At 39.6% G+C, this 19,831-nt stretch overlaps 1 protein-coding gene across 3 annotated transcripts in view; it reads left to right on the top strand.

Annotated features, from left to right (window-relative positions):
• The window catches only part of ROBO1 (roundabout guidance receptor 1), a 1,065,915-nt gene that overhangs the window by 611,076 nt on the left and 435,008 nt on the right, over window positions 1-19,831 (top strand). For 2 of the 3 annotated variants that reach the window (XM_075593993.1, XM_075593992.1), the window contains exon 1: window positions 10,533-10,764. In XM_075593993.1, coding sequence (XP_075450108.1) covers window positions 10,533-10,764 — 232 coding nt within the window. Of the gene's footprint in view, window positions 1-10,532; window positions 10,765-19,831 lie in introns of those variants that run through there. The other variant, XM_075593994.1, reaches the window with a different exon arrangement.

The following is a 19,831-nucleotide window of genomic DNA, read 5'->3' as shown; positions in this document are numbered from 1 at the left end:
TTAACCACCAGTGCACGGTTTATTGTGGGTAGCGGGGTGGATGAAGGTGGATTTGGCCCTTGGTGGGTGTTTAGGCCTTGCTTGTGGGTTGTGGGTGGAGTTAACCCCTTCATTACCTTAGCGGTTAATACCGCTAAGGTAATTAAGGAGTTAAGCCCTCCTGCTACCACCCGGTAGGCCTAAACATCCATCTTTGGGGTTACTACCCCCTTCACCCAATCCCTCTACCCACAATAAATAAAAATACACCCAACAATCCTACTAACCACCTCCTCTAGCCCCAACAACACCCTCTCCCCCCCCCCAACACATACAGTACAGTAATGGGCAAAATTACTATTATCCAGATATGGATAATAGTGCATTTGCCCATTGTAAAGCAAACATTAGCCAACTAGCATATATAAAGTAAATACATCTTTCTTCTTACCCATGTCATCATGAAAGCAATCCTGATCAGCATACTGCAGGTCCATGTCCTCCGTTGCCAGATAGAGTACACAAAAAAATACAATCTAATAGCCCCTTACCCCTTAACCACCTTAGCGATTAATAACCACTATTGTAATTAAGGGGTTAATCCCTGTCCCCCACCACCCACCAGGGAGGCATAACCACCCACCCCAGACCCACTAGACCCACCCTCTATCCATTGATTGACACAGTGGTATATCATAACCATATAATATGGGCATGATAAGCAATTATAGCACTTAATGGTTAACCTAATACAAATAATTTAGGCCAAAAATACATAATAATCAAAGAAATACACACCCACCTAAACACCCCAACAATAAAAGAACTAAAAAGCCTCAACTACACATCAATTACATGAATCTATCACTAAAACAGCAAAATAATTCCAATTATATTATTCCAAAACATAAGAATACAAATAAATAAACATCTATCCAACCAATCAATTAAAGAAATAAAACCAGTAGCCAACAAAACACATAATGAATTTAAACCACTAGCCAACAAAACAATTAATTAAATAAAAATGCTAACCAATCCTGATGTACTAAAAACAAGCCATCCAAATTCCAAAATCCAAACAATTGAATCCAAACTATACAAACAAATAGAAAAAATAACAATCAATAGTAAACAAGAATTTGCCAAAAAATGCATTGCCTGTCATTGTATTTATCTGTACCCTGGCACAGATGAATACATTATCAGTCAATGGGCAAGCAAATACATAAAAAAAAATATATATATATATAAAAAAAAGCTGGAAAAAAAACAATTTCATACATTCAATATTTTACTTACTTTTAGATGTCTTCACCCTCCGAATCCCGGTGTATCTGAAAGCTCTCATATCATGACGGTATCACCCACAATCCAACGCCATCCACCTTGAAGACCAGCATCAGGTTAAAAACATCTTATTTCTTTTATCTTCAATCACCGTCTTCTATCTTCATCTGTCATTATTTTTATCTTTTTTTTTAATCTTCTTCTTTCAATCCAAACCCCCATGGTAAATCCACAACAGATGTCGTCTCGTTGGCTTCTTCAGGTAAATGAGATACATACAGACATACATGCCTTATACAGGTATATGGCCTATGACGACACATTTGAGGGTCAGATGGTACAGCTCAAATCCAATTGGACGCTGTATCATGTGCCTGCCTATTTTTTTTTTAAAGATGTGACGTCATCTCCAAGGGAGGTACATCACATCCTTAAAACCACATGGCTATATCACATGGTATTACAGCCAATGGGATTGAAGACAAGAAGCCGACGAGACAACATCCGTTGTGGATTTACCATGGGTCTTTGGATTGAAAGAAGAAGATAGAAGATTAAAGAAAAGATACAAATAATTACAGATGAAGATAGAAGACGGTGATAGAAGATAAAAGAAAGAATATTTTTTTCTACCTGATGCTGGTCTGAAGGTGGATGCGTTAGATTGCGGGTGATGATGTCGCAGTGCATGATCTTGCAGATACGCCGGGATTCGGAGGGTGAAGACTTCTAAGGTAAGTAAAATATTGAATGTATGAAATTGTTTTTTTTTTCAGCTTTTTTTTATATATTTATTTATTTTTAAGTATTTGCTTGCCCATTGACTGATAATGTATTCATGCATAACTCTGATTGGATCACATTGTTTTTAGTTTGCATGCTCCAATATGGAGATTCTGGATTAAAGGTGTAATAATTGAATAACAAATTTGTTAATTTTCACATTGTTAAGTGAATACAACGCATTTTCTTGGGTAATTATGTACATTGTTGCTGCCAACAATCCCTCCAACAGGTTTTGTGAGGGCCCAAGACTCCATCCGTGACCCTGCCCATTCATCAAGGGGAGGGGGCAGGGTAAAAAATGTAGTTGGACTATTTTTTTAGCAGGGGAAACAGGGACAACCGCCTATTGGTGGCACTGGCTGCCAGAAGTGTTGGTGTCACAGAATCCCCTGGCAGTAAAGGAACTAGAACAATAGATAATACCATTACGAGAAGTGTCACTGTAGGATTGTGAGTGTTCAGAAGTATAAGTTACCTCTATTTGGCACTAACCTGTGTTTTTTTTCACTTGGAATTTTCCTTCTATGTCTCACCTGAATAATTAGTGCAGGCTCACGGACCAGAACCAGTCTCTGCAGTCATGTCAGTCTTCAGTTATCTTCTGACAAAGATAAATGAGCCACTGAGAGTGGTAGCTCTGCTATGGATGTAGTACTATAGAACCTTAAAAATGAGAACTACAACTATCAGCATTCATTTGGCTCTTAGATTTTTATTGGCTTTTTGAAACCTCCAAGTAACTAACGAATCCAAAAGGGTCCATAGTTCACATGTGGAATACATGCTTACCTGAAAACTAACTCCAATGTTAACAGTGTGATAATTACCCACTCTAAATGTATGTTTACTAACATATTGGTAACTTAATTAAATATAATAGAGAAAGATCTGAAAAAGGCTGTCCTGGATCTTTATAATACTGTTGACTTGTACATACTTTATCTTTTGTATTGAAGTTTAAAAGGGTGACTTGGATAAGATCTAAGCAAAGAATATTGGTGTTGAGGGTACTTCTCTGTGCATGTTTGGAGAGTTGTGTGTTTCTGTGTGTGTGTGTGTGTGTGTGTGTGTGCATATTGGGAGGGGGTTGCACAGTACTGTAGGTTGTGTGTTCACTGGCACCTCATTTGTTTGTTTCTGGTGGTTTATGTTTGTGGTTTTTTTAAACATTTTTCTGTATATATATATATACTCTTTGTGAATGTTGAAAATGAACTCTATGTTTGTTGGTCACTGTGTGTGCGTATTAACCCAAAGCAAAAAGGTAAACGAAGGTGAAGAATATAAGGAATATGTAAGGCAACAGTGGTGCAATGTTAGGGCAAAACATCTGCACCCAGGGCTGATGCAAGGTTATTTAGCGCCTTAGGTGACCCCTCAGCCTTGCAGAACACCCCCCCCCCCCCCTCGACTAATTAACTTTCGGAATTTATTTTTGTAACTGAAAAATTCTCCTCCACTCTCCACAACACTATTTCTGCCCCATTCTCCATGACACTCTCTCTCCCCAATTCCCCCTGACACTCTCTCTCCACTACTCTTCCTGACACACTCTCACCCCACTGACACTCTCTCTCCTCCCACTGACCATGACACTCTCTTCCCACTGACACACTCTCTCCTCCCCACTTACACTCTCTACCCACTACTCTTCCTGACAAACTCTCCCCCAATTGATATGACACTCTCTCGCCACTGACACTCTCTCTCCCCCCCACTGGCATTCTCTCCCCCCACTGAGACTCTGTCCCCCTCACTGACACTAAAACTCTCTCCCGCCCCCTCCCCACTGAAATTCTCTCTCATCCCACTGACATACACACAGGACAGTCACAGAACACACATTCACACATACAGACAAGCCAAAGAGTATTCTAAAACTTGCCTTAAACTTGCCTTAAACTAGCCAGGTACATGCTGAGTACATTTTCAGTGACATTTCTGCAGAGGCTAATGGCCCATTGGATTAACACAGCAGGGGTCCCTGGCAGTCCCATTCAGTTTGAATGGGACTGCCAGGGACCCCCGCTGTTAATCCGATGGTTAAAGTCTCTGCAGAAATGTCACTGAAATGTTGCAGCATGTACCCAGCATGTACCCAGCATGTACCTGGGTCTTTTTGGTAATTGCCACTGATTTGTTTTAGAATAACCGTCGGCACTACAGTACGACAGGACAGCGCAGAACAAACACAGGACTCTCTTTGATCCATGCTGCTACCTCCTCTGCTTGGCCCCACCTCCAGGCTCCTTACAGCTCCTCCTGATTTGCTGCATTACCCAGCAGCAGCCAATCAGAATGGAGGGAACTAACCAGTCCCCTAGCAACTGTCCTGCTTTCTCCCTGCCTAGGGATATCTCCTGCCCTATTATGAAACTGCATTCGGCAAATGTGGTGGCTGCCACTCCCCACATTTTACCGCCCTATGCAGCTTCCTAGTTCGCGTAATGGTTAAACTGGCCCTGTTTGCACCATATACATAAATGGAAAAATCCAATTTAAATCAATAGGACTTTTTCTTTAATGTATCTGATGAAGTCTGTTTTGCCCTGGATTTACACTGTGTATGCTATTTTATTGTGATATATGCCAAAAACATTACTCCTTTCACAAAGCAAAGCATGCCAATGCTGCTTATACATAGTATGTAGCTAATAATGTATAATATTCATTGTGGTGCAGTATTACTAGCAGTCCTGAACAGTTCTGTGTACCTTGTTACTAACATTTATCTAGATAACACTGCAGAAACAATTCACTATATTCTCTATGACTATTTTTTAAGTAGTGCAGTAGCTTTTTCACACAGTTATCAATGGGCAGTAAATTGACTTTCCATGTGGGGTGCAGCTATTACAGTATATTAAATAATCCCAAAAAGTTGGAGGATAAATAACACATGATTTGTAAGCTAGAAAAGCAGTGCAACAATATCTGGGTATCTAACAACATGCACCAAAATTGCCACCCAATGGAAATGGGCAAAAATAAGGACAATTAAATAAGTTGGCTGTGCATAGTAAAAGAATGTCAGGTAATTGTTTTCTAGATTTGGAATACTCATTTTTGTCTACTTGAAACATTCCAGTGCAAGAAGATATTTTATGCACTTGTACAAAGCTCTATTCGAGGTAACTCTATATGATACTCAGTATATCATGCAAAGGTCGCAGTCAAACAATAGATCTGATTATTGTCAGGTATGCTGATTGCTGATATGCTGCTCAGAAGATTTACACTGCACTATATAAATAATAAATGCTGTAGAATACCAAAGATATCTGCTTGTAAATGTGTAGATTTTTGATCATTTTAAAAGTCATGTATTTTCATTTATATAAGTAATAGAAGAAGGCCTATGTGATTACAGTCTTAATTTTTAATTTCTAATGACAATTGATAAAGAAAACAATTGTGTATATTTATAATTCTGTTTCCCCCACCCTCTGGGAGATTCTGCCATTACAGTACATGGTGTATGGTGCCGGCTACCTGCTGGCTCACAGGATGCCGAGTGGTATTGGGGACATCTGGACAGGCTTTTGGGGTATATTACTGTCTTTATTTCTGTTGGTACAGCACCTCATTCTGCTGCTGGCTCCAGGGATGTGGAGACAATCCCTGCAGGCGAACTTACTTCCACTCCCCCAGATAATTGCATACCAAGGCAGGATTATAGTTAACTGAAACCTTTTATTCCTTTCTGCATACACAGCCACACAACTGGTATCTAGTTCAGCACAGTCAAACAGGTCTCCAACCTCAGGATGGTCCCTGGACATCCACCGCTAGCCAAGGGCACCAAAGGCAGTCCTTACTTTTCCCTGATTCCCTAATGGAGTCAGGGGAAATGTATAACTCCTCACTCCTCCAAGGGGAGTGGACAGTGGGTGCCAATGCTAGATACACCCCTGTGTAATTACCTGTCTCTCTCAAGAGTAGAGACACTGACTAAATTTAGATGTGCAGCTCCTTAAGTACAGAGGGGGAAGGTACAAGGTCTGAGCCCAGATTGGGCAGAACACTGGCCTTAGCCCACCTCCTCCCCTGTCACTCAAGATAGCTGCTTACTGTGTGGAAAACCCAGGATTATTGGTTCTGACACTGCCAGCACTGTTACCAGGACTTGCATGTCAGGGAGGGCAGACTGGTAGCAAAAACCAGGCATGGCTACATATCATTAAACATACTTTGTTTTCCGTTCTTTGGTGAAACTGTAGCTTTAAACCATGTGAATGCTGATGTCTAGCATCTGAACAACCTCTGTTTTTTCTTTTAGTGTTGCCTTCAACATTTTAAGAGGATATGTATCAACGTATAGCAAGTGTGAAGAGAAGTTGTTTTGACTCTTTGGTCCATTTCTGCTTATGTCTGCAACAATGGACACACAATCCCAGAAAGCTCTAACCCCAGAACCCACCACATCATATATATATATATATATATGCAATACGATACCATTTGGAAACGAAATCAGCAGGCAGCACTCCAGAATTGGCACCACCTTGACAAAGGTCTCATTCGTGGACCGAAACGTTGGTTTTGTGTTTATTTTTTCAATACACTTGTTTGTTCAATTCTGGAGTGCTGCCTGCAGATTTAGTTTCCAAACGGTATCGTATTGCTTATTCTTCATTATAGGATCTGCACCCACACCAGTGACTATTATTATGGAGTGCTTTTTGTTCTTTTTCTATATATATTTGTGTCAAAATGAGTGCTACTGAGCGTGGCCAAATGTATACAAGAAAAGACAAAAATACCCAATGCTGCATCCAATCTGACAAAATACATACTGTAGTTAAATAGTTCAATGTTAGTATTCTCATGAGTAAGGGTCATTTAGTTAAACCCTTTGGTCAAAACATTATAAACCTGCAGCCACTTAATGGCATGACCAGTAAGCAGGTCCGAACACTACCTGTGACAATTCTCATTTATCTCTGCAGGGGAGAGAGAATGGTGACAGTGGACCTGTCCTGCACAGGTACATGGAAAAACCTGCTACTTAAAAAGTCGGGAGGGGTGAGCTTAAACCCTGGGAGGAGGGGCCACCAACTTCCAACCAACTGATACCAGTTGAAAATAAAAATTAATGAACTCACAATCCCAGCAAGCTCTAACCCCAGAACCCATCATATATATATATATTTGTGTCAAAAGGAGTTCTACTGAGCTTGACCAAATGTATACAACAAAAGATACCCAATGCTACATCCAGTGTGAAAAAATACATAGTTAAATACTTAAATGTTAGTATTCTCATGAGCAAGGTTCATTTAGCCTCCACGGTTTAACCTCAACCCCTCACCAATTTGAAAGTAGCAGGTTTTTCCATGAACCTGTGCAGGACAGGTCCACTTAGACCATTCTCACTCCACTGCAGAAAAAAATGAGAATTTTCACAGGTAGTGTTAGAACCTGCATGCTGGTCATGCCGTGAAGCGGCTGCAGCCTTATAACACTTTGGCCAAAGGGTTTAACTAAATTACCCTTACTCATGAGAATACTAACATTGAACTATTTAACTATGTATTTTGTTACATTGGATGTAGCATTTGGTATTTTTGTATTTTGTTATATATGTCTGCAACAAATGTTATGTTATTTTATATTATATTATGCTATGTTATGGAGAAACGTTAATGCCACCTGATGAGAAGGGGATTCACAGAAATGCAGAATATCATACATCTCATTATAATCTGTGCATCTGTAACTCCTCCCTAATTTCATCTACTGCCCCTCCCTAAATCGCAGGCTGACACCACATTGTGCAAATACACTGGCGACACACTTTATTCGAGCTCGGCTAGTCCCACGAATTCGGGTATACCCGGGTGTATTGAGGTTTGTGACTGTTTTCTGCCCGAGTGCATTGGGTTATTTTCCAGACAGGGATTGAAGCATTTTATTCCCGCTGGCTGCAATACTGCACAGTATATATATATATATATATACTGCATTACAATTCATGAATTTATGCCATCTGGTAGACACGCGAAGCATTGCAGCCTATTAAATCCTAATCATTATCATTTAACAGATCAGCCGCCCGTCAGCCAGGCATGAACCCAGGCTGGGAAGGCAAACGCAACGGGGCTTGTCAGAGGTGAGGAGCGGCGCATTCCAGGTATCTGCCAGGTACATACTGGGTATTTGCTCGAATAAAGTGTGTCGGTGCAGTAACGTCACACATTGACGCAAAGAGACACAAAATGTTAATTACACAACTTCCTAAACTTTGCTAAAAAAAATGGCATTGATATATCATTGATATCATTGATATACCACCCCCATATAATGTTACTGCTTCATATACATATTAGCTGTATAGAGTTTATGAAAAGAAGTGTATTAATTGTAGTGTGTTCCTGGCAATGGCTTTACGATGTGTGTTACTGTCCTTGCCTCTGCCTTTTCTATCCCTTGCTGACTTGCAGTTGGAATGCATACGTCACATTACTCTAAATACCATATTCCGGTTACCATATAGAGCTGTAGCAAAGAAGATTGTCAATCCCTACCACCTTTGTATTCAAAGTCCCTAATAATAACTAAAATAACTAAACAATAACTAAAACAAATGGTCAATTTTTAGACTTTCAAATATTATTATTTTAAACACTTATATTATTGATCACCATGTTTTACCTTATTAAGCTCATGATAGTCATTAATTAAATGTGGTCCTATGTGAGATAACACCTGTAAGTTAAAGTTCTATTGGGGAGATTCACTAAATTAAGTTACCAACTCCTTGATCCCATGTTAACATCCATTAAAGTCAATGGCAGGAAATGCAGGGCTGTGGTGCTTGGTGAATCCTGGCCTATATTGGGCTACTCTTGAAAATTGACTGAGAACCAGAAAGTCACACAAAATGATGTCAGTAGTAGAAAGGACAAGTTAACAAAGCTGATATATACAATCTATATGAATATCTGTAGAATTAATCTGAAAGGCTCCAGACATGTATTGGGTAAGAATTATTTGACACATTTGGCTCCTTACTGAACATAATAATATAATCATAGTAGAAACAAACCAGTAATATGTGTGTTCTCATCAGTCCGCAAGAACTATGGGAGGTAGACATAAGTACAGTATAAGAATGAAAGAGGATATATGTATCTTTTGTTTAAGATCTCATCAATGACTGAGACATAAATATGTTGTCTCAATAAATATAATAAAAATATAACGACATCTTTTCTAAATGTTACAAAAACAGTCATATGTTTTACTCAATAACTAATATAACTGGTTCAAACAACTTCAAAGAACAATTTCTGAAAATAAATTGCTTTCTTCAACAAAACCTATAATTAAAATATTTCCTTCTGTAATCTTAAAATTGTTAGATTAGGCCAAACGGTGAACTCAAATCAGTTTAATGAAAATGTTGTACGGCACTCTACCGGATTAATGTTTCACTATCTTTATAGTACCAGGCTGTAAAAGGGAAAAAATAATGTAATGTAGAAGAATAGGTTTACTCAATGAGTAGAAGATATATTTCTTCAATATAATTTGGATCGGTAACTAATTGCTTAGACATCATCAACTAAAAGCAGCAGGCAAATGATACATTTGTTGAGTGTCACTGTGGCTTACAGTAGAAGCAATATAATTTATGTTCATTATCCCAGGAGAGCTTTCTGTGTATAAAAACCGTGAGGGAGTTCTCATATTTGGAATATATCATAACATTTTTATCTAATATGATTAATATGGGCATTTTCAGCTCTAAGGCTGAGAGCCTTTTTTTGTTTTTAAACATTTTTACCATTTTGGGGACTTTCGGTGTAGTTTTTATATAGGTGGTGAACGAAACTGAGGCAGTAAATGGGTTAAAATAATGCGTAAGAAACATGTACATAAGATATTCAATTGTTGTTTATTTCTTATTTTGTATGTATACTCCATTTTGCTTTGTTATTACTGGTATATTAGTCTTTATTTTGGGTTTAGGTTTTCTAATCCTAACATAAAGATCAACATCTCCCCTTCCAACTACAATATACTGTAATACTTCACCCCACAGATGTTTCTGGCCTGCTGCCCTACCCCCTTCTTTTTTGCCTTCTCCAAAAAGGTAATCATCTGTCCTCCTTGTTTCATAAGATCCTATTTTTCTCCTGTTTATCCCCACAAAGGGTTACTCCCTGGAGACTCCAATTGTCAGGAGATGGAGCAATGATGGCGAGTGATCACAGTCAATAGCTTTGATTAACAATAAGGTAGAAAATTAGCAATGCCAGCATTCAACCATCCTGCCTTCCCCTCTCCATATGCTCATTACAGCCTATACCGATTGCCTCACAGCATGTACTCATTGCAGTCTACAAGCTGAGAGGTGGCAGAAATGATGCAGTGGAGAGGTTAAAATTAAGACAGTGTAGATATCAAATGCTAATGAAAACCGGGGGAAATTGAAGACATTCATGAAGATATTTTTGGGGTTCCTCAATAAGATGCTTCAGAGAGAAGTTTGCTGTCTGTTGTTGCTGTTTGTCTTTCTGCCATGCATGGATTTAATTGTATCTGGAAATGTGATGAGCAAAATAGCAACTTCTGTTACCACTATGACCCCATCTGCAGCTGTGGTGTTGTTTTCGACAGACTCGGATGACCTAGAGAGGGGGAACGACAGTGGAACACCACTTCCCACATTGGATAATGATGACAATTCGCTGGTCTATACAGGTAGAGTTGATCTTTCAAAACTTTTAACTGTCCCATACTTTTTCCATGAATTCACCTTCATTGATCGTTGCTATTTATGTGAAGACTAATATTATGAAAATACTTATTATGAATATTAAGGGAATGTTGTAGAGACCTGCATAGACATGTAATTTAAACTACTGCAGAAGACTCCTCTCCTTAGCTGTGAAGGGAGAGGTAAATAAATAGTCTGAACAAATAACAATTCATTGTTGCCTCTAGTTTGATATTTCATGTGCGGAAATAACATATGTCTGACTCACAAAGTAAATTAATTCTATTTCACCCGCTTCACTGCAATGGGTTACGGAAGCAAGCTGAAGCAATGCAAAGTAAAAGCCACTGCATAATGAACAAGTGGATATATATATATATATATATATAATTATATATATATATTTACTAGCCACGTGTATCTTTTTATAATCATCATGTGGGTTATAGTGTCATCTAATCTTTTTAATGTATTTACCCTATTTTACTCCCTGTTTGCAATCATGTATTTAGCATAACAAAGATCTGTCACAGGTTTGAAGGGTTTTGTTGCCCTAGGCCCTTAATTGTGTGAACCATTTCTCCATGGGCACTCCCCTCCTTATTCATTAGGTTTATTATCCAATCTCATCATCTATGCAGTAAGCAATCCATTTACTTCCCCTGCTTCTACAAATTCAGCATTTCCTTACTTTTCAACCTGCAATAAAATATCCTGTTGGAACATGGGAGATTTACTGCTTCTAGGGGCTACTTTATATTGGCGCTACTTTGCATTGTTTCCAGCACACTTCTGTTCAAGTGTCAAAAGCACATCATTTATGCTAACATGGTGACCTCCTTTTTTAGCAGGGAACAGTTCTCTTCTAGAAGAAAGCTTTTGTTTTTTTGTAATTTATAATGCTTGCTGTATAGGTCGGGTCACTAAGAGCAAGTCAGAAATGATTGAAAATATTTAGATAGCTGCCATGCAGCTATAGCTACTTGGAGACAATAGGGAGTAAGTTCTGTTGATATTATCCAATGCCCATCTTTTCATACCGTTATTCAAATGTAACCCATTCACTGCCAGGCCGTGCAATGTGTTGCTGCCTGGCCCCTTTGCCAGTGAAAGGGTCAAATATATTTTGGTGTGATGAACAAATAAATGAAATAATATGCCTAGCATCATAACACAGATATTGGTTAGTAGTCTAATCATAGGAGCAAAGAAACATAGAATTTGACGGCAGATAAGAACCACTTGGCCCAATGAGTCTGCTGTAAAACCTGAGCCCTTACTGTTAAACCAGAGTTTCCAGTCACTTTTGCCCTTTGGAGTAAAAATCATGTCGTTTTTTTTGAGATACAAGTTAATATCAAATAAAAATGTTTTTAATGCTTGAAGTCAACGTGACCAAAATTAGCAGCACATTGCTGATCTATAAACATTTTCAGAAATCTTTACTTCTGTGCAGCATGTGAGCATAGGAGAGGGAAGCAACAAGAAACCTGTAGCTCCTCCCTAATTGAACAATAGTGTTTCGATAGTGTATTATTGAAAGAAACATTATTTTCACCAAGAAGACATTAAGGCCCAGATACATCAAACTCAGTTAAAGTGGCGTTAATATAAAAAAAAATAGTAGTTCTAATTACCGCAGTTTTAAGATGGTATATATCAACCTTGTGGTAATAATTTCGTGGATGCGATATTTAACCCAAATTTGCGATGTGGAAATTAATGCAACCGTTAATAAGGCATTAATTATTGCATTGCGATAATATTTCTATCATAGGCTTCTGTAATAGCTACTATCGAATAATTTTAAACCATTTGAGGCCTGCGGTTGCTACAGTCACCAAATAAGTTAATACATTAACAAAAATAGAGAACAAAACACTCTTGGCTACAACTACCTCTTCACGAACCCTCATATCCCCTCCACCCCAAACAAGCCAATGCCGACTAATGGTCAATAGCCCTATTAACCAAATGTGGCTAATAGAGCTTTTGGCAATTCTCCCCCACCCCAAAAAAAAAATACAGGTAAAATAAAATACACCACTAAATTAAAAATACATTTTAACCATAAAACCATTTATCGTTACTGTGGCTACCTAGGCCCTCTCAATTGGGCCTAGCTAGCCACTTTGGCAATCAATGGTAAACTCTAATAAAAAAACAAACAATTAAAATACATTACTTACCCCCCTTGCTTAGCAATGCTTTACTAGCCGCTAAAGTAATGAAGGGGTTAACAACACCTGCCACTCCTGGGAGGCCTAACCACCCTTCCGGGTCAACTACCCCCATCACCCACCCCCCAATGCCCAATAATACTACCCCCGCTACAGTAATGGGAAAGAGCCATATTGGCTGTTGGTTTTTGTCCATTATAAAGCATTAAGAAAAAAAAGAAAATCCAAAACACAGATTTGAAAAATAGCCATTTAATCCACGATTGCCACTGTGGCTACCTAGCCCCTCAATTGCGGCCTACATTGCTGCATTGGCAATCAAAAAATAAATGTGAGTACCTTAGCCAGGATGAAGTCCATCCTCCTCATCATTATGGCTGAAGCCACCCGCAACCAATCCAAAAAAGGACCGATAATAAAAAATCAATCCAAAGCCTGATGGCAATAAATAAACAAAGAGAAAATAAATCCAGGCCCAATGGACTCTTTTCTATCCGGTACCATCCTCTGTCCGCTTTGTTGGATCCTCAACTAGCCACAAATCCCTGGTTTTTCTGTTGCTTGAACTGTAGATGAAGATGGTGTAAATATTTCTTCTTTTCTTTAAAGCTGTCATCTTCTTTCTTCAGCCACAGGATGTGGCCTCTTCCTAATCTTCTCGTCTTCTGAGATGTCCAAAGCTCAGACCTGGGATGTCACAGAAGGCTAGTCATGTGGTACAAAGCCAATCCTATAGGTTGATGTACCATTTGGTCCCTCACTTTTTTCTGAGAATGACGGGGGGTTTTGGATCAATTTGTATGGCTGTTGTGTTTTTATGTTATTTTTTAATGCCATTGGGCTTAGGATTTTTTTTATGGTGTTATTTATGGTTGGGCATTGGCCCTTTATTTAATTGGTTACTAGTGGCTTTAGCAACGAAGATGAGGAAGGCGGCCTTCATCTCGGCTGGGGTAAGTGATTACATTTGATTTTTTGGGTTAACATTTATTTTAATGTATTTTTAATGTCGTGCTGTATTTTTTAAAACATGTTTGTTGGTTTTTTCAAATGGCCAAAAGCACTATTAGCCACATTTGGCTAATAGGGCTATTGGTCATTAGTCTGGATAGGGGTTAGGTTTATTTGGTGGAGGTGAGGGGTGGGTGAAGGAGGTGGTTGCACCGGAGAGGGTGGGGGTAGGAGAGGTGGGTGAAGGGGGTAGTTGCCCTGGAGAGGCTGTTTAGGTGTCCAATTAGGGTGGTGGGAGGGGTTAACCCCTTGGTTATCTCATTGGTTAGTAAAATATTGCATGGCAATGCTTTACTAGCTACTAAGGTGGCCAAAAGTGCTATGTAGTGTATTTTAAAGTTGATATTAAAACCTTTTGTAGATTTTTCTGGCCAGCTAGTCATGGAAACCCATGAATAGTTAACCACTTGGGCTACTAAAGGGTTAATATTTGCTTTAATGTATGTATAATGATATTTTATCATCTATTTCAGGCTGGTTTAGCTTATCTTGCGTATGTATATAATGGCCATTGTTTACTTGGGAAAGACGGGGCTAATGCCAGCCTAGAACAGGTGATGAAATATTTGCAGTATTTCTGTCATTAATCTTGTTCCGATAAATATTGGAACGGGATGTTTGACTGTTAATATAAAAATAATGGCCTCCTTTTTTTATCGGATCCGAGCTTTTTAACAGATCCAATAAAAAGTGCATTATTTTTGGCGGTTGTGCAATGGTATACTATAAAAATAACGTACTTTATTTGGTGGTAATTTTGCATTTTTAGGTTATTGCAGCTTGATGTATCTGGGTCTAAGAATTTTGCACACAACTGAGGCTTAGATCCACAAAGTCCTTTTAAATCATGACTTATACCACACCGTTACCTAAAGCAGGAACAAATGTTATGTTCCTGAGTTAAAATGGTTTCCTCAAAGAAAAAACGTCTGAAATACATCTTGTTAGCATAGGTTTAACACCTTATTGTAGCATAAAATTGCACTATTATTCAATAACGTGATATAAAGTACATCTTAGCATTACTCTGAGCCAAATCCTGATATAGGTCTTTAGTTTGAGTTAGAAAAGGGAGATGAGAGAAGAGAAAAATAATGCTTGGTTAGTTAAATCATTCCTTACTATGGTGTTGAAGCCATCCAGCTCCTATCAAAGCCCTATATTAGGGTATGGATGGCAGTTACATCAAGTTTAACTATGTCTTAACTAACGTATAGTTAAGTCCCCATGCTAACCTTATCAGACTTTAGTTGATAGGCGATATTATGATAACTATTTGTTTGCACATAATTTGCATATCATTATTATTAACATCCAGTATAGCTAAAGCTATACACTTTATGGAAGAAAACATGGTTAAACTTTGTTATTGTCTCTACAAGAAACTGTACAATGTTCGTCTTAATGTGACATTAAGTTAGGTTAACGCCACATTGAGTGACAATGAAGATTTGGGCATCTGCTCAGAAAATAAGATATATGCACTGAATTAGTCACAAAATCTTGAGATGATGAGGTTATTATAGTTCACGCTGCAGAGGATGAGAGCATGCACTGTGGTTCTATTTGTATTAATGTCAGAGGAAATAACTGTAGTTAGGCAGAAGACATTTTTTTTAAATGTGAGACAGCTGAAGTCTTTAAATAACTTAAACTGAAGGCAACTTTGAGAGTCTTTTTGGTAGGTTGTTCCAGATGTGAGGTGCACGGCCACAGAAGAGAGACCAGGTTCTTTGTTGAACATTGGAACTGTGAACAGTCTTTTGGAGTCAGATCTCAGGTGAAAAGTTATGTGTGTGGTAGTGTTGAGGAGTTTGTTCAGATTGCCGGGTAACTTCCAGAGAAAGTACTTGAAGGCAAGACAGGAAAAATTTACCTTGCACCTGGACTCAAGTGATAGCCAATCTAATTCTTGTAGCATTTAGCAGTGTGTGTTGTAGTTACATTATAGGAGAAAACAGCATTATTGAGCTGGAGAGGCTGTCTAGTTTGCTAAGCTAAGTTTGGGGTGCTGTAACATATACTATGTCCCCATAGGCTATAATTGCATTAGCATCTGCTGTGCAATGTGCTTTCTGACCAATGGGTTTATGCAATCCAAATATTAAATGAGTCAAGTCCTATGCCCAGATATATTTAAAACTAGTGACAGGGGATAGGATGGTGTTAGAGTTGGTTATGATCTGTAGCTCTCGTGTAGATAGTTTTAGAAATGTAACCTTAGTGCCAAATACCATAGTTACAGTTTTGTCAGTGTTTAAAAACAGTTTGTTTTGGTAAATTCGTATTGAAAAATCAGATTAAAATGCGTGTCCATGGTCGCAGAGGCTAGGGCTGTGTGCATATAAGATTGTGTCATCCACATATATGTGCATTGAAACTGCCTTACAAGCTTTAGGTAGGTCATTTATGATGACTGGTGTATCCCCCTTTCCCCATGACGAAGGGACTATGCATGCTGAGTTACCTGCGTGGCTCACAGGAGGCCTAATCCTCCGCTACTGGGAGCCTGGGGTGATCGTGGTCATTGGTACACAGCGCCTCCACCTGAGAGGAATCCAAGTACAGCAGGATAACCCCTCACAGGAACCAATACAGCAGTAAATACACACACAGGGTATATTAAAAAAAGTATTTACTGAACATGTAACTGTACCATACAGTATACACAATACGCAATAATAACAAAGGGGAGTATCCCCACAGTACTTAGGGTGCAGTGGCACCAATATCCCTGCTGTCCTTCCCCAATGTCAGTCCCCACCCAAGTGTAGGGAGTAGCGCTACTCCTGTGGACCGTTGGTGCACGTTACCTCCCTGGTCATCCTGTACCCAGGTAAAGCTGAATAAATACAAGGATCCATTTGATCCCAAGACGTGAGTCCTCTAAGAATCCCTCTGCTACGAATCCGGTCCACTGCGTGGGGTGAACTCCCGCTGGAGGGTTTCACTGTCTGAGTCACTAATACATGGTCCGGTGTCTGGTCCCAGACCGCAGGACAAACACACCACGTGGCATCCGTCACTGGTGTACTGAAACTCTCTATGCAGCTAGCGTCCCTTTCTATGGTCTTTCCCTGCAGCAACCACAACCTGTAAGGAATCGGGGCCTAGCTGGGACCCAGGGGAGATCTGGCCTAGTCCAGCGGAACACTGCATCCTGGACACTACCTTCTCTTTCTGTGTCCCTGCTCCAACTGAAGCGTGGTCCCCAGTGCGTCAAATTTATCTCCTTTGCTCTTTGGGAATCCATGCACCTGATTGGCTATCAGGCCCCATGTGGTCTACAGCCCTTGGGGCTGCTGGGACTTATAGTCCCATGTGGAGACTGTTTAATGGCCGCCGCACTGCCACTCTGCACTGCGCATGCGCACCTGCTCCATTGCACATGCGAAGGAACAAGATGGCGGCGTCCTGCACCGGCATCCGCCGCAGAGCCCCAGCGACCCATTCGCCACGCTACCTATACTGCTGGGTTCCCTGCTCCTATCCAGGTCCGCCCGCAGCGCTGGCAGCTCCCGGCAGCCCCCCTCTTCATGCGCCCCGGACCGGGAGGTAAGGGGACCTCCCGAGAAAGTATTTGAAGACAAGACAGGAAAAATGTACCATGCCCCTGGACTCAAGTGCTAGCCAATCTAATTCTTGTAGTATTTTGCAATGGTGTGTTGTAGATTCAGCATATTGAGCTGTAGAGGGTGTCTAGTTTGCTAAACTGCGTTTGAGCTGCTGTACCATATACTATGTCCCCATAGTCTATAATTAGCATTAGCATCTGCTAAGAGTGGGTGCTTCAGAATAGAACCTTGCAGGACCCAATGGGTGACATCCAAGGGATTAAAATTAGAACCCCAGATACACATATTGGGGTCTACCGACAGATAGGAATTAAACCAGTTTAAAGCATGTTCCCCATTCCAGAGCACTGAAGCTTGTTTAACAAGATGGTGAATTCAAAAGCCTTTGCAAAATCTTGGAATATTGCACCAGTAAGTTGTCCCAATTATATTCTACACTGGATCTCATTGCACACTTTTAAGAGGGGTGTTACCGTTGAGTGGTCTGGGCAAAAGCCAAATGGAGTTTACCAAGTATATTTGTCTTGTTATAGTAATCGCTTAATTGGGAGTGGGCACATTTTTCCATAACTTTGGATAGTATTGGGTTAAGAGAGATTGGTCTGCAGTTGAAGACAATGTTGTTGTGCCCACTTTTGAAGACTGGGACAACTCTGGCAGTTTTTATAGGTCTGTGGGGATGGCCTGAAACAAAATAGAGTTGATTAAGGAGGCAAGAAACACGTAAAGAATATTTGGAGCAGCAACTGGACGACAGGATCCAAAATCAAAAAGCACCCAGGTCAGTCAAAAATAGAAAGGCCTTATTGGACAAAAAAGGCAATCTCCATGAACACTTGAGAACACATGAGTCGTGGGAACTTTGATTGCCGTAAATCAGGTCCCCATTGGATGTTTACTTTTAATGTTAGGAGCGCCTGTGTAATCGCACTTCAGATACTGCAACAAAATAAAATTTGGAAGCACTGTTGCAAGGGGTGAGTTATAGGTGGTTCTCACAGATTGAGCTTCTTGATTGTAGTTAGGGTTTGTGCCTTGATAGTAGTGAATTTTCACACCCCACAAAGTATTCATTGAATGCGTTTGCAATGTCAGTGGGATTTGTAAGGGTAGTATCATCCTTTTTTGTTATTAGATGTTTGCTGATAGCTTGAAGGCTGAAATATATTGCTGATGAGCTTCCAGATGTTTACTGGATTTTATGTGTTGATAAAGATTGCCCGAGTAATATTGGGTTTTTGCTAGTCGTGTTTGCCTTGTGCATGTATTCCACAGGCATCTGTAGTTATTAAAATACTTGGTAGCACAAGTTATTTTCAAGAAGGCATCCCTAAAGTGGTAAAGCCCAATTAGGTCAGTTCTTCCCACGAAATGTGTCTCTCCCCCTCCCCCATACTATTATTACATAGTGGAGCATGGGTATCACAGAGTTTTTTAAGAACTCTCTTTGGAAATAATCAAGCACAGAATCAGGTTCAGGTTGATTTTGTACCTAGGCAGTTGGTAAGGTCAGCCAGACATTGTTATGGGTTACATTTTCTAAATGTTCTAGTCAGTAGAACATTGGGACTTGATTTAAGTTAGTTAAGTTTGGATTTCTTTACACAATACACTGTTACATGGTCACTGAAAATGTCAGGTAGGATACCAGAGGATTGGATTCTGTTGGAACAAGAGGATAAGATCCAATCTAGCAAGGAATGGTTGCAAGAGTTTAGGTTTGCCTATGTGGGTTGGGAAATTAGTTGGGTTAAGTGTAGTGGCCTGAATTGTGTCCAGATATTGTCGTTTTTATGGCCAGTGAATTGGGGTTGAAATCACGAAGAACTAACAGATCACTCTTTACACTCAAAGAGTAAATTGTGCCAAGAAAGGTCATATCATACAGGATTGTAGTAGGGCTATTTATCATGATAAAACAAATGCAAAAATGCATGAAAAAAATTATATTTTGGACATACATGTCAGATTTACTAAACTGCACTAAACATGTTAAGAAAATATTTCTAGGGTGATAAATCAACGAAGGAGAAAATTTAGTTATGACACACTCCACCATTTCTTCCTGTAGCTGTGTCAAATATCAGAGAGAGTTTCCAACATGGGATATAGATTGTTAGCAAAGGAGGTTCATACCACCTCAGGCCAGTGAAATTATCTTCATGCTTGTCAAAAGTAAAAAAATTCTGCATACTTCTGCAGACATCCCATAATGACCACATTCTTACCCAGAAACTCAGAGGCTGGACAATGCGTGTTGGATTTGAATCTGTTATGGAATGGGA

Source organism: Ascaphus truei, chromosome 3 (assembly GCF_040206685.1).
Source record: "Ascaphus truei isolate aAscTru1 chromosome 3, aAscTru1.hap1, whole genome shotgun sequence".
Taxonomy (NCBI): domain Eukaryota; kingdom Metazoa; phylum Chordata; class Amphibia; order Anura; family Ascaphidae; genus Ascaphus; species Ascaphus truei.
The sequence above is the reverse complement of the archived record's forward strand: the minus strand, read 5'-3'. Positions and strand labels throughout refer to the sequence as shown.